At 43.6% G+C, this 13,788-nt stretch overlaps 1 protein-coding gene across 1 annotated transcript; it reads right to left on the bottom strand.

The window, feature by feature from the left end:
* Nucleotides 1-7,060: 7,060 nt before the first annotated feature.
* Nucleotides 7,061-12,576, bottom strand: HOXC13 (homeobox C13). Its single transcript, XM_070736047.1, has 2 exons — nt 11,809-12,576; nt 7,061-8,473 (listed from the first exon to the last, which is right to left on the bottom strand). Exons 1-2 carry the CDS (start codon nt 12,479-12,481, stop codon nt 8,217-8,219), a joined length of 930 nt encoding a protein of 309 aa, XP_070592148.1. The 5' UTR covers nt 12,482-12,576; the 3' UTR covers nt 7,061-8,216.
* Nucleotides 12,577-13,788: the final 1,212 nt, after the last annotated feature.

The raw sequence follows: 13,788 nt of genomic DNA, 5'->3' as shown, positions 1-13,788 counted from the left end.
GAAAGAAAACTTACAGAGCTGAAGGAAAGCTGGATTCGTATGAAGGATGTTGTAGGTGACAACTAAGATATCTGAAGTCACCTCCACCATGGAAGGAGTTATAGCAGAACTCCATTGCCCAGGGTTAGATATACTGTAATGTTTTTCTGTGGTCTCCCCCCTCTCAATTTACCTCAAGGTCCTTTTGACTTGCTAAATGTGTCAGTCATGCTTTAATTTTAAAATACTGTTTGGGAGTCCAGTCCATTTGACACCGATGGCCCTTTCTTTGACAGTAGAGTGCACTGGTTGAGTTTAACCTATAGCTTGAATGGACTTGCATTTGAATCAAGTTGTGAATTCCGTCAATGGAACCTAAGCACCCACTTGAACACCACTGGGGTCATAAGCCTAATTTATAAAATGAGACCAAGCCAGTTCCTTACAAGCAGTTCAAGTAGTCCTTGATTTGCAACAGATCATTTAGTGACCATTCAAAGTTACAAAGTTACACTGAAAAAAAGTGATCTGCTAAACAATAAAGAACCATTAAATAATCAGGGGAAACTTAAATTAAATCAGGGATTGATTTGATATTGATTTGATTGGTTTGATTGGTTCGATTGATTTGATTCGATTGATTTGATTGATTCGATTGATTCGATTGATTTGCCACCAAACTCCCAAAGGACTTTGGGCAGCTTACAACAGTAATTAAAAGAACATGAACATAATCATACTGTAAATTGGTGGCCATATTTACAGACACAATCAAGATACAGAAAAGATATGGAATAATATGGAATTCAAAGGCTACCACAACAATTAGATATCATACTGATGGAGAATGAAGAAAAAAATAGAACAAAAACATATAGATACTTATTGGAAGTAGGAAAGGAAGAGGAAATTGTGAAAAGTTCTGATGGTTGCATGGACACAAAATATAGGTCATAATATAAATTTGGAGAAATGGGAAAGAATATGGAACAAGAACTGTACATTAACATTGTTGACTGCATTTAAAGAAAACCAATATAAAATGCTTTATAGGTGGCATTTAATGCTGGCAAAATTGGCAAAAATGTATATCAATATGAAACCCGATTGCTGGAAATGTAAAAGTAAGGAAGGAACTTTTTATCATATGTGGTGGCAATGTCCTAAGGCAAAAAAGTATAGGGAGTAGATAAGGAGATGACTACAAGAAATATTATTATTTGTTTGTTTGACTTCTACGCCGCCCAATCCCCAAGGACTTACACCATAATAACAATACAAAAGATACAGCAATAAAAAAGAAGTTGAATATACAGTAAACTCTCTAAAAAACTAACCCCAATAAAACCCATTTATATAAAAACTAATCAAATTTTATGCATGCACACCATTCATAAAATAAAATTTAGCCATGAAAGATGGACAATTCATGGTCCCCAGGCCTGCCGGCAAAGCCAGGTCTTTGTGGCCTTGTGGAAGGCCAGTAGGGTGGGAGCAGTACGGACATCAAGGGTAGTTGGTTCCATAGAGCTGGAGCAGCCACAGAGAAGGCCTTCCCCCGCGGTCCTGCCAACCTACATTGTTTAGTCTACAGGACCTGGAGGAGGCCAAATAGAATAATAGGAGAACAAATAGAATTTAAACAAGAACTCTTTTTATTAGGAATAATTGACAAAAAGATAAAGATACAACTGCAGTACATCATTTTACAAATGGTAATCACAGCAAGAATTGTATATGCTATACTGGAAACTTGAAAACACACCAAGTGATGAAAAGATTATACATAAGTTATTGGAATGTGCAGAGATGTACAGGCTCATGTTGGAAATGAAATGCAAAGAAGAAATGGAAATGGATGAGGTGTGGAATAAACAGTATGATTGATTAGAACAGAGAAATAAAGATGTATAGAAATCAATGTAAATAACTGTACGAATGTATGACACAGTAATGTTAAAATGTTTGTTGCTATGTAAATTGGAATTAATTTTTTTAAAAATGGAATTAAATTGGAATTAAAAATTAAAAAAACATGTTTCACATTTATAGGTGAAACTTGAAAAATTGGAATATTGTGCAAAAGTTCATTTATTTCAGTAATGCAACTTAAAAGCTTAAAGGTAATATATGAGAGACTCATTACATGCAAGGCGAGATAGTTTAAGCTGTGATTTGTCATAATTGTGATGGTTATGGGGTACAGGTCATAAAACCCCCAAATCCACCATCTCAGAAAATTTCAATATTACATGTGATCAACAGAACAAGGATTGTACATAGAACAATATTGGACCTTCCTGGCATGGAAGCTATCAGCCTGTGGCACTGCTGAGGTGTTGTGGAGGACCAGGATGCTTCAATAGTGGCCTTCAGCTCTTCTCCTGGTAGACTGCTGAGTTGACCCTGGACTTAATGAAGCCCGGTGGACCCATACCAGCAGTTGACATGGCTCCCCAAATCAACACAGACTGTGGAAACTTCACACAGGACTTCAAGCATCTTGCTGTGTGTGCCTCTCCATTCTTCCTCCATACTCTGGGTCCTTAGTTTCTAAATGTGATGCAAAAGTTTCCAAGGAGATTTTGGAGCACTTCACGCTTCCTTCTGCAGATGAGCTTTATGGGGATGCTGACTTCAATTTTCCAGCAGGACTTGGCACCTGCCCAGGCTGCCAAAAGCACCAAAACCTGATTCAATGACCATAGGATTACTGTGCTTGATTGGCTAGCAAACTCTCCTGACTTGAACCCCAGAGAGAATCTATGGGGCATTGCCAAGAGAAAGATGAGAGACATGACACCAAACAATGCAGAAGAGCTGAAGGCCACTATTGAAGCATCCTGGTCTTCCATAACACCTTAGCAGTGCCACAGGCTGACAGCTTCCATGCCATGCTGCATTGAGACAGTAATTGCTGCAAAAGGGCCCAATCCAAGTATTGAGTACATATGCATGCTTATACTTTTCAGATGTCTGATATTGTTCTACGTAGAATCCTTGTTTTATTGATCGCATATTCTAATTTTGTGAGATGGTGGATTTGGGGGTTTCATGAGCTGTACCCCTTCATCATCACAATTATGACAAATCATGTCTTGAACTATCTTGCCTTGCATGTAATGAGTCTCTCTAATATATTACGTTTCATCTTTTAGGTTGCATTACTGAAATAAATAAACTTTTGCACAATATTTAAATTTTTCAAGTTTCACCTGTACATTTACTGTTACAGCATACCCATGGTCACAAGATCAAAATTTGGCAACTGACTCATGACAGTTGCAGTATCCAGGGGTCATGAGATCACCTTTGGGGACTTTCTGACAAGCAAAGTCAATGGGGAAACCAGATCCACTTCACCGGATCCTGTTAGTAACTTAACAACTGCAGTGATTTTTACCTAATAATTGTGGCACGAAAGAGCATAGAATTGAACAAAACACACTTAACACTTAACAACTGTCTCAAAGAGAAACTTGGAGCTCGATTGTGTCCCTATTTTAAGGAATATCTGTATAGCAAAACCCAAAGCATGTTCAATTAAGCAACAGGTCCTATAGATGTACTGGTCCTTACTCCAAAGTAAAGGAATGCAGGATTGCAATCCTAAATTGCTTGCAGGAATTTTCGATTTTGCTGAGCTGTGGTCAAATACAGCCTGATATATTAGCCTGGTCAGTCCCATTGACTTCAAAAGGGAGAGAGAGGGGACCTATTGAATAGAGACCTCTCCTTTAGAAAAACTGGAGAAACAGCAAAAATCTTAGAGTAATTGTTTTGTTTTGTTGGTATGTCTATGTTTTAAACTAGCTAGCTCTTCTCCCCCTTTTTTTTGGTTATAGGCAAAGTTCTCCTCTAATGAGCTACCATCCGGGATATTTATCCTAAAAAAGAAGGCACAATCCCTTGCACCCTATTTTGTTTCAAGAGGAATATTCAGATTCAGTCAGATTTTTTTTTCAATTTAATAATAATGAAAAATTGGCCAAAATTATCTTGCTTCCTACAGTAGTATCCAGTCATCACTGTGGCAGTACATCAGAAGTTCAGATGCTATAAACTGCCCAAAGTCATTCAATCAGATGGCTAGTGTGGAAATTTAAGAGATTAAAAACAAATATAGTTTATATTGCATAGTGATAATGGCATGAGATTCTACAAAGCATGATGTGAAAATGGTCAACAGATTGCTACTGGCCTTAATCTTTTTAGTGTTCTGTGATTTAAATATGCTGGACTCATTGCCATGATTTTTCAAAACGAGTTCATTCAGAGAAGTGGGGGGGGGGGGAGTGTTGTTATTGTTCCTATGTTAGTATTTTCTTTTAAATTTTAAACTTTAATAAAAACTATTTTTTTAAAAAGTCTTGGCCCAAAGTGGGATTTAAAAAAAAAAAAATCTATGAATTTAAATTCTAACTAGGGTTTGGGAAAAGGAAATCAGGAACCTCCAGAAAATGCCAACTGTCATGTCAATGACCAGTTCACGTTACACTGAGGAAAGGTGATTGACTAAGCTGAAGACTTAGGGAGGTTAAATTCCATCAGAAGGGAGGCGTGGTTTATATAGCAATGTCTTGATGTTACTTAAATTCAGTATGCTTGCCAGAAGTATATGGGGTTTAAATTATTGTGATTGAGAGGCTAAAAATTCCAAGCTAAGCAAATGTGCAAATATATGTTCTCCACTATTTACTTAGGTTAACAACATTAAAAAGTAAATGGATCTTTTTTCTATGGGTGTCTCTCTCTCTCTCTCTCTCTCTCTCTCTCTCTCTCTCTCTCTCTCTCTCTCTCTCTCTGTGTCTGTCTGTCTGTCTGTCTGTCTATCCCTATTCTTTCTTTCTTTCTATCTATCTATCTATCTATCTATCTATCTATCTATCTATCTATCTATCTATCTATCTATCTATCTATCTATCTAACTAACTAACTAACTAACTAACTAACTTAACTATCTATCCCTCCCTCCCTCCATCCTTTATGCCAGGGACGATGCCAAATGCTTTCAGCCTGGTTTACCAAAAATGGTTTACCAAATTGATTAAAATATGGCAATAATACTGAATTCCAGAGATATTTGAAAAGGCTGGAAGCCCTGCAGCACGAGAGGCCTAGCATTCTCCAGCAGCCGCAACAGACGACCCCGTAAAAGATTTGCAGAGCACAAGCAGTCGTGTCCAAGTCGATACAACGTTGGTCCCCGTTTCTGGGACGCTATGCAAGTCAGGGGGCCCCAATCCTTTGCTTGGAAGAGGGGAAAAATTAAAGGAGCAGAGTGCAGCTTTAGGCTGCGTTATGTGGGCGCACGGCCTAAAAAAACCCAACGCATCAGAGAATTGTCTGCATTTTTTGCAGGCAGGCGAGCCTTCCCTTTTATAGTCATTTCGGCAGGGCCCAGAAGGATCCAGCAGAACCCCGCCATTTGAAACTTATTCCCCGTAGACTTGCAGGAAAGGGAGCAGCAGGCTGAATCGTGAGTCAGGAAAGGGGACCCAGGCGCGCAAAAAGAAACCTCGCCAGCGCAAACTTTGCCAAGAAGCCGAGCCCTTTCCCCTGGAGTGATTTCTTGGGCTCCTTGCCCAAGTTTGTTTGGTATGAAGAAGAAGGAGCCCGGGGGCGGGCAGTACTCGGGACGGCTGGTCCAGCACTCCTTCTCCGGCCCTTTCTCTGAATGGAAAACTAACCTCGGCTCGGTTTGCGGGCGCTTTCTTGGAGGCTGGCACTTGGCAACCCCACCAGGTAATTAATTCGAGTAGGCGCGAAAGACGGGGCGCCTTGCTTTAGGAAACAGATCCACCCAAAAGAGTCGGCGGGGAAGACGGAGGGATCAAGCGATCTGGGCCTGGCTTCTAACTCTACGCGAGTTTACTTGCAAGAACTTGTCTGCTGAGGACCTTTTTCAAGCCCGGCCCAATTACGTGGGGTTTGGTTTCTTTCCCCCCCGGACCGAGAAATGGCCCTCTGGGTTCTGGTGGAATTATTCTGAGGATTGTTTTACAAATATCTCTCTCTCTCTCTCTCTCTCTCTCTCTCTCTCTCTCTCTCTCTCTCTCTCTCTCTCTCTCTCTCTCTCTCTCTTTCTCTCTCTCTCGTCTGTCTGTCTGTCTGTCTGTCTCTGTCTGTCTCTCACTCTGTCTGTGTGTGTGTGAGAGAGAGAGTTTAACTTTGGGCGAAACAATGCAACAGGTCCTTAGCCACCGGAGAAACTAAAAGGGGAGATGGAGAGAGAGGGATTCCCCTTGTTGTAGCGAGAAGCCCGGACGCTTGCAGTAGTTTCGGGGAAAACTTTTGCCACCCCTCGTCCGCCTCTGCCGAGTTTTCTTCGGAACGGCCTCGTTTATTTACCTGCTGTGGAGTTTCTAACCCACCCCCGTCGCCGTTTTCGGGTTCGGTGGCTTTCCACAATTTTTTATTTTTTTTAAAGGCATAAAAAGCAGAGCCAAATCGCTAACAATCCTTAACCGAAATAAAAACCGCCAAGGCCTAACCGAAACTAAATCAATTAACGTAATTTAATTAAATTACATGTCTTTAATACTTTTATGAATTGAATACAGCGAAGTAATTTTACTTTTACCTCCCTAAATGCTGCTCGATCCACCCTGGAGTCAGCGCCTCGTAAGAAGGGCGAGGGGACCCTCCCTGTTGCCTTTTTCTGCTATCTGCTTACTACTCCGTCCGGGGATAAGCTTCCTCCTCGCCGTTTTTTTAATCTCCCCCCCAAATCGATCGCTTCTATCAGCCGGGGAAGCTCCGAGGATTCTCCCAGGGGTCTGATCCACGAAACAAGGCAACCCCCGCCCTCCACCTTTCTTTCTGGAGGAGTCCTAATATATTCCAATGGAACTATTCCGCCCCATCCCAAAAAAGTTTCGAGATCCCTGGAAGCTTTTCCTTTCTCGCAAATCCGATGGCGACGGCGGTGAAAAATCGCAAATGTGCCCCCCCCCCCAGATAGGACTTTAAGCCTGCTGATATCAAAGGAGAGATCGGGTCAGTAAACGAGGCTGTCGTGTTTTCGAGGCAGAAAAGGGGGGGGGAGGAGGTGACGTGGCGCCAAAAGAAAGAGAGCGGATTTATTTTTAAGAAATGTATTCTGCATTCAATATTCAGTACATATCATTCGGACAAAACATTATATACATATACATATACAAGACGGTGCGTTGTTTTTTTTATAAAAATGGGTGATTTTAACAATTCGAAAGGAACACTGCTCTTGAGGGGGAGAAACAGAAACACAGGAAAACAGAAAGCAAACCAAACACCCAGCCACGGAACCTTATCGTGCGCCTTTTCTTATAATCGATAACATTCTCGTTTTATAGCAGTAGAAAACCAACACACAACAATAATAAAACAGCTGGAGTGAGACCATACTGTAGGAAACCAAAACCATAATTTATTCTTAAGAGCACGGATCCTGTTGGAGTTTTCGGTCAATAGGGAAGTCTAATCTATTTCCACACACATACACCGTCTTACCTCCAAAACGTAGAACCTGCTTTTGTCGGACTCAACCCTACTTATTCCAGGCAGTGACTTCGAATTCAGGAAGAGCGTAAAAGTTAGTAGGACGGAGTAAGTGCGCAGACAAAAACTCCTCAGCACTTTTGAGTTAGCAGCCTTAATTCCCCCCCCCCCCATTTTATATTTTGGCTTTTTTAAAAGAAAAAGAAAAACCCAACTGGAATAATTCTTCGTAATGGTTTACAGCCTTCGCGTTTTGTTTTTGAATCATAAAAAAAGACAAAAACAGCTAAATGCATGGAAAAAAATATGGCACTGGGAAAGTGCTGGACTATAATACAGACCTACAAAAGGGAGGAAGGAAGGAAAGAAAGAAGAAAGGGCAAAATCACTCCGAATCCCATCATGGCGAATTTGAGTGTGTGTGTGTGTGAGAGAGAGGGAGGAATTTGCTAATTTCCCGGCTTCTCTAGGAAAATGAAGTGTGCACATTTAAAAACACAGAAAAAAATTGATTTTAAGACTGGCAGTCAGCTTCACAGTTAAGAAAGGGAAATAAGTGGACAGAAGACTAACCCAAAGGTGGCGGTTTGATATTCCCCCCCCCCACCGCTCATTGGAGATTGTGCGGGTGTTTAAATAACCAAATTCAATGCATTTTTAAAATTTGTACAAATTTACTACATAAATATTTGCATTTGTTTCTTCTCCCACTTTTTAAAATGTTTTGCTTCCCCCCACCCTCTCGAAAGATTTCTATGTCAGGTAGCATGTAGGTGGGATGTCTTAGATTTACTAATAACCTTTTTTTCCTTCACTCTTCGGTTCTGAAACCAGATTGTGACTTGGCGCTCGGAAAGGTTGGTGGCGGCGGAAATCCTTCTTCGCTTCTCTTTGGTAATGAACTTGCTGGCCGCGTACTCCTTTTCTAATTCTTTCAGCTGGATTTTCGTGTAAGGGACCCTTTTCTTCCGGCCCCTACGGTAGCTGTTCACTTCTGGCTGAAGGGGTACCACATCTGTGAAGAAGGCGAGGAGAACAGAGCAGAGGAAAGCAATTGGAGAAGCGAAGTGGGAGGAAGAGAAAGAGGAGAGGGAGAAAGAGAGAGGGGGAGAGAAAGAAAGAAAAAAGGAAGAAAGGAAGGAAGGGAGAGAGAGAGAAAAAGAAAGAAAGAAAACCAAGTGGTGAAGTGAAGAGAGAGAAAGGGAGGAAGAGAGAGAAAGGGAAGAAGGAGAAGGAAAAGGAGAGGGAAAGAGAGAGAGGGAGAAAGAAAGAAAGAAAGAAAGAAAGAAAAGAAAACCAAGTGGTGAAGCGACGTGGGAGGAAGAGAGAGAAAGGGAAGAAGGAGAAGGAAAAGGAGAGAGAGGGAGAGAGAGAGAGAGAGAAAGAGAAAGAGAAAGAGAAAGAAAGAAAGAAAGAAAGAAAGAAAGAAAGAAAGAAAGGGTTAGATTAAACAGCATCTTGCAACAAGCTGGGCAATGCATTTTCCAGATACAGTATTAGGAAGGGATGGGGATGAAAAGTAGCAAGACTTTTCAGAATAAAAGCAAGACAGCATGAAAATGGATCTAAAAGGGTGTGTGGGGAAATTTGGAAGTGCATGAGAAGAGGAGTGGGACAGAACCAGGGGGATATGAGAAATGCATCCCGGGAATGGGCTGCAAGGCTGAACAAAATATGAAATTATGCGCTTGGTTTATTCCATGGGGACATTTGTCCATAGCAAGTTGAGAAGAGGCAATCAAGGCAAGGACTTTAGCCAGTGGGGCTAACAAGAACTCCAGCATTCCCAAAACCTGAAGCAGATTCAAAGTTTTACAAACCTCCTTTCTCTAAACCGCCAACCGCCCATTAACAGGTGGGGGTTCAGAGGCGGGTTTTGCTCCAGCCTGGACCTTCTAATTCAGCAGGTTTGCGGGAGACCACAGCTTTCCTAAAAAAAAGCTGCCTTTGTTTTTATAGGCAGGTTGCTCGGAAGCCTTCTCCACCCACCCAGCCCCGCCAAATGATCCAGGGAACACGGAGACCATCCTCATTTCTGCCCCATAGAGTTAACTCTTCAGGTCCTCCATTAACTTAAGATCAGTGCTAAATACGCTCGACTACTGACTTCACTGCTTGGGAAATACACTGCTAAAATAAATAAATAAAGGGAACACTTAAACCACACACTATAACTCCAAGTAAATTAAACTTCTGTGAAATCAAACTGTTCATTTAGGAAGCAGCACTGATTGACAGTCAATTTCACACGCTGTTGTGCACATTCAACTTTGTACAGAACGAAGTATTCAATGAGGATATTTCATTCATTCAGATCTAGGATGTGTTCTTTGAGTGTTCCCTTTATTTTTTTTGAGCAGTGTATCCTACTTTCCTTTAAAGTACACCTACTAGCACTTCTTGCACCTCCTTAGAATGCATCGGAGAGACCCTGCCTTCTCCTCACCAATGCACCCAGCCTTTGTTGTAATAGTTCCTTACACCGCGGTGCCCCATCGCCTGTGCTTCGTGGCTTAAGTATAATCAAATATCAACACACACACACCAATGCTTAACCCCCTCTATTTCCCACAAAGGCTTCCCGAGAAACAGATTTAAAAGTCAAATCTGCTCCTCGATATTTTCTTTTAATGAGCACAATAGCAGCGGTAACAACAACGACGACACGAATCCCAGTAGAAGAGAATAGAACCCTTCTACAAATAATTCTTCCGAGCTGCCCCCGTTCAGAGCTGGTATTTAGAGAGTGTGATTTCTACATTCCAGTCCATTTGTTTAAAAAAACTCCACAGGAGAAGTGTCCATCTCTTTAGGGATGAAAGTCTTCCTTGAGGATTTTTTTAAAAAATTAAGGCCTGAAAATTCAGCGCGAGAAGGTTGTGGGACCGCCTTTGAGTAATAGAGGGGAATAAAGAAGGGAAACTGAATGAAATACATCACGAAGAAGGCTAAGAAAATGCATTGGAGGATAAGAGTGGAGAATATTTGAAGCGGATTTCACCCGGGGGGAGTGGGGGCGGGACAAAAAAAAAGCGTTTATGGAAAAAAATCGGCTTTTTTTTTTTAACAAGATAAGTCTTTTCTTTCTCCGGCCTAAAGGATCGGAGGAGGGTTGGGTTTCGTTCGCTGCCGGCGGTTGAAATCCAGCGAGATTTTATTATTATTATTTTTTCAAAGGCCTTCCCTTCCTTCCATCTCGCTAAGCTCTAATTCCTCTTCCTCCTCAGAAGGGAACCCCAGCATGCAACGCTTGCTAGAGGCACCGCGTCCGATCTGACGGGGTCCCCTCCCTCGCCTTGCCAAGAGAAACCTACCTGGTTTCATTACTCCCCCTTCGGGGGGATCCACCCAACCCATCCCCGGCCCAGTTTCCGAGAGGGTGGGCAAGAGGTGGGAAACCCCGCCATCATCGCCGCCACCACCACCACGAATGCGGAAGGCATTCGCCCATCTTCTGCCTCTCCTCTCTTCTCTAAACGAGAGGCAGTCGGTTCCGAGGCGTTGGGGTGGAGTGATGGCACTCGTCAGCTGTCATTCACTCCAGATTTCTAACCGCGGAGAGGGAAGCAAGCACCGGCCCTTCATGCTTTTCTTACTTGGTCCTGCTGCCTTCCGTCCCCAAGACGCATTGCCCCCCAAGGCACTTATCGGCTACTTTCTGCTAACTGCAACCCAGCGCAATTCGCTGGGTCCCTTTGAAAAGCCCAGCCTTTCCCTGGCTGGCTGGGTGGATGGGGGAGAAGGTTTATAAGGGGTGGGGCGGACAGTGGAGAAGAAGAGATACATCTGCTTTTCTGGATGTATATATGGAGAGAATTTTTGATGTTCAACATTGCCTGCAAGATTAAAGTCGAAGAGGCCAAATAATAATAATAATGATGGTGGTGGTGGTGGTGGCGGTGGTGGTGGCGGCGGTGGTATTATTATTATTATTATTATTATTATTATTATTATTATTATTATTATTATTATTTAGACTTGTATGCCGCCCCTCTTCGCAGACCGGAGAAAAATAAAATAAAATAAAATAAAATAATAAAATAAAATAAAATAAAATAAATCATCATCATCCAACTTGGGGGGGGGGGAAACCGGTGGAGAGGGCTTAAAAACCAAGGCTCGCTCGTGCAACCCCCCTCCTTTTCTCCCCACCTCCTGAAGCTGCCAAAACTCGACGCGAAAGAGTGCCAATCCTCCGCTTCGTCGAAATCTCTCGCTCCCCGTGGCCCCTTCGCCCCGCCGCCCGCGTCCAAAAGAGGCGCCTCTTCCCGCCCCCCTCCCAAGTTTTACCTGGGCTAGTTTTGGACCCAACCGAGAGAGAGAGAGCCCAAGAGCGTCGAGCCCCCGTACCTGGGAAAGGCGACTTCCAGAGGTGGGTGGACTGCGCCTGCTCCTTCGCGCAGTAAACCTGCCCGTCCCAGCCATTGGAAAGCGCCCAGTGCTGGTACCCCTCCACGGGGAGCAGGGCGTCGTGCCTGGGCTCCGGGTGCCCATTGATGCCTGGAACCACCGATACGTCCAAATAGCCAGGGACCGCCTGGTAGGAGCTGGCAAAGCTCGGGTAGAAAGCAAACTCTTTGGCCCGGCTGGAGAGTTCTTCGCTGGGGAGGGAGCCGCCGGGCTCCGGGTATTTGTCAGCCGGGTGGTAGGCGCAGGGCTTCTGTTGCAAGTTCACGTTGTGGGCATGGGAGAGGCGGCACCCGTAGTAGCTGCCCCCGAAGGGGTAGCCGTAGCCTAAGGTGGCGTTGGAAGAGGCGGGCGGCGCGGGACACTGCCTGGCTGCCTCCGGGCCAGGTATCTCCGTGTACACGGGAGCCTGGTGGTGAGGAGTCCCGATGGCGCCGGAGTGACGGCTCAGCACCGGGTGGCTGATGAGATCCCTGCAGTGGCTGGTTGGACAGTTCCCACCAAGCCCTTCCATGGCTGCTGGGATTTTGTTCTGGCCGCTTTCATTCGGGGTCTCCTCATACACGTACATGAAAGCGTCCGCCCAGCGTGGATGCAAAATCAGGGAAGTCGTCATATCATGGTCTGCCCGAGCTTTTTAAAAACTCGACTTCCGAAAGAGAGAGAGAGAGAGGCTAGTCCCCAACATATTGTTTGCCCGGGAGCATGCGCAGAAGGGCGGCGGGCCGGGGTCGGCTTCATTAAGAAATCCAGCCGGGCCACGTGACCTCGGGAGGCCTCCGATTGGCTGCCTCCTGGAGACCGAGGTAGGGGATCTTTAAAGGCAAAGTGAGTCACCCCATTGATTGTAAAGAGAGAATGGGGGGATAAATAAGGGGGTCTGTGTTTGGCCGACACAAAGACCTCGCTATTTGCCCCGCGAATCTTGGGGTGGCAGTGGTGATGGGGATTAAATATAGCTAAATATAAAAGTGGTGGTTGGAATATGCTTGCTCCAGGTCTGCCTTTCCCTCTCTGGTTGATTATTGTTATAGGGATGAGAAAAAAGCATTTTCTTGTGTATCTGGGGAGGGTGGGCCGATGTACCTGGAGAAATGAACTGAAAGAGGGGGCGAAACCCCCCCCCCACACACACACACTAATTGTCATAATGGGGGGAAAGGCAGTGATAGAAAATCTGGGATGGGGGTCGGAGCAACGATTTAGTAATTTTACAAGGTGGGGAGGGAGGAGAGCTGCGGAACACGAGCACAAAAAGGACCTGCTTTTAAAAACAACAACTGGGGGGGGGGAGGGGGTAAATCTTATTGTAGCGCTTAGGTGCGGTTGGGCTGCTTTGCCTCCCCACAAAACCTCTCTCCCCATCCCCGCTCCTTGTTTCTGGGAATCAACTCTTGGATCTTACGGGAACTAAGGAATCTGGACGTTTATCGCTCCGGAAATGGATTTTTCTCCTTTTTTTTCCGATCTCCGGAGTGAGGGGGGAAGGGAACCATCTCTGCTTGCTTTAACATATGTGTATCAGCTGAGTTTTGCGCAGTACAAATTGTTTTTTAAATAAGTATCTTATCTTATAAAGTATCTTATTTTTAAAGTATTTTCTTTTTCAAGAACGTTTTAAAAGGTTTAACCCTTTGCTTGCTTGAAGGGCCCAAAATAAAATTGTATTAATATTAGAAACCAAAACAAAGCTACAGTATACCTTATTTTTCCACTTAAAGTATGCATTTGAGATGTTGCTTGCTAGTTTTCCTCGCTTTAAAAAAAATAGAAGATTGAGGGCAGAAAAAGACTTTATGGTCCATCTAGTCTACCCTTATACTATTTCCTGTATTTTATCTTAGGATGGATATGTTTATATGTTTATATATTTCCCTTTTCTTTTTACTTTTCGAACAAACCATTATTGGGACAGAAAGAAAT

This window comes from Erythrolamprus reginae, chromosome 2 (genome assembly GCF_031021105.1).
Source record: "Erythrolamprus reginae isolate rEryReg1 chromosome 2, rEryReg1.hap1, whole genome shotgun sequence".
Lineage (NCBI taxonomy): Eukaryota > Metazoa > Chordata > Lepidosauria > Squamata > Dipsadidae > Erythrolamprus > Erythrolamprus reginae.
The sequence above is the reverse complement of the archived record's forward strand: the minus strand, read 5'-3'. Positions and strand labels throughout refer to the sequence as shown.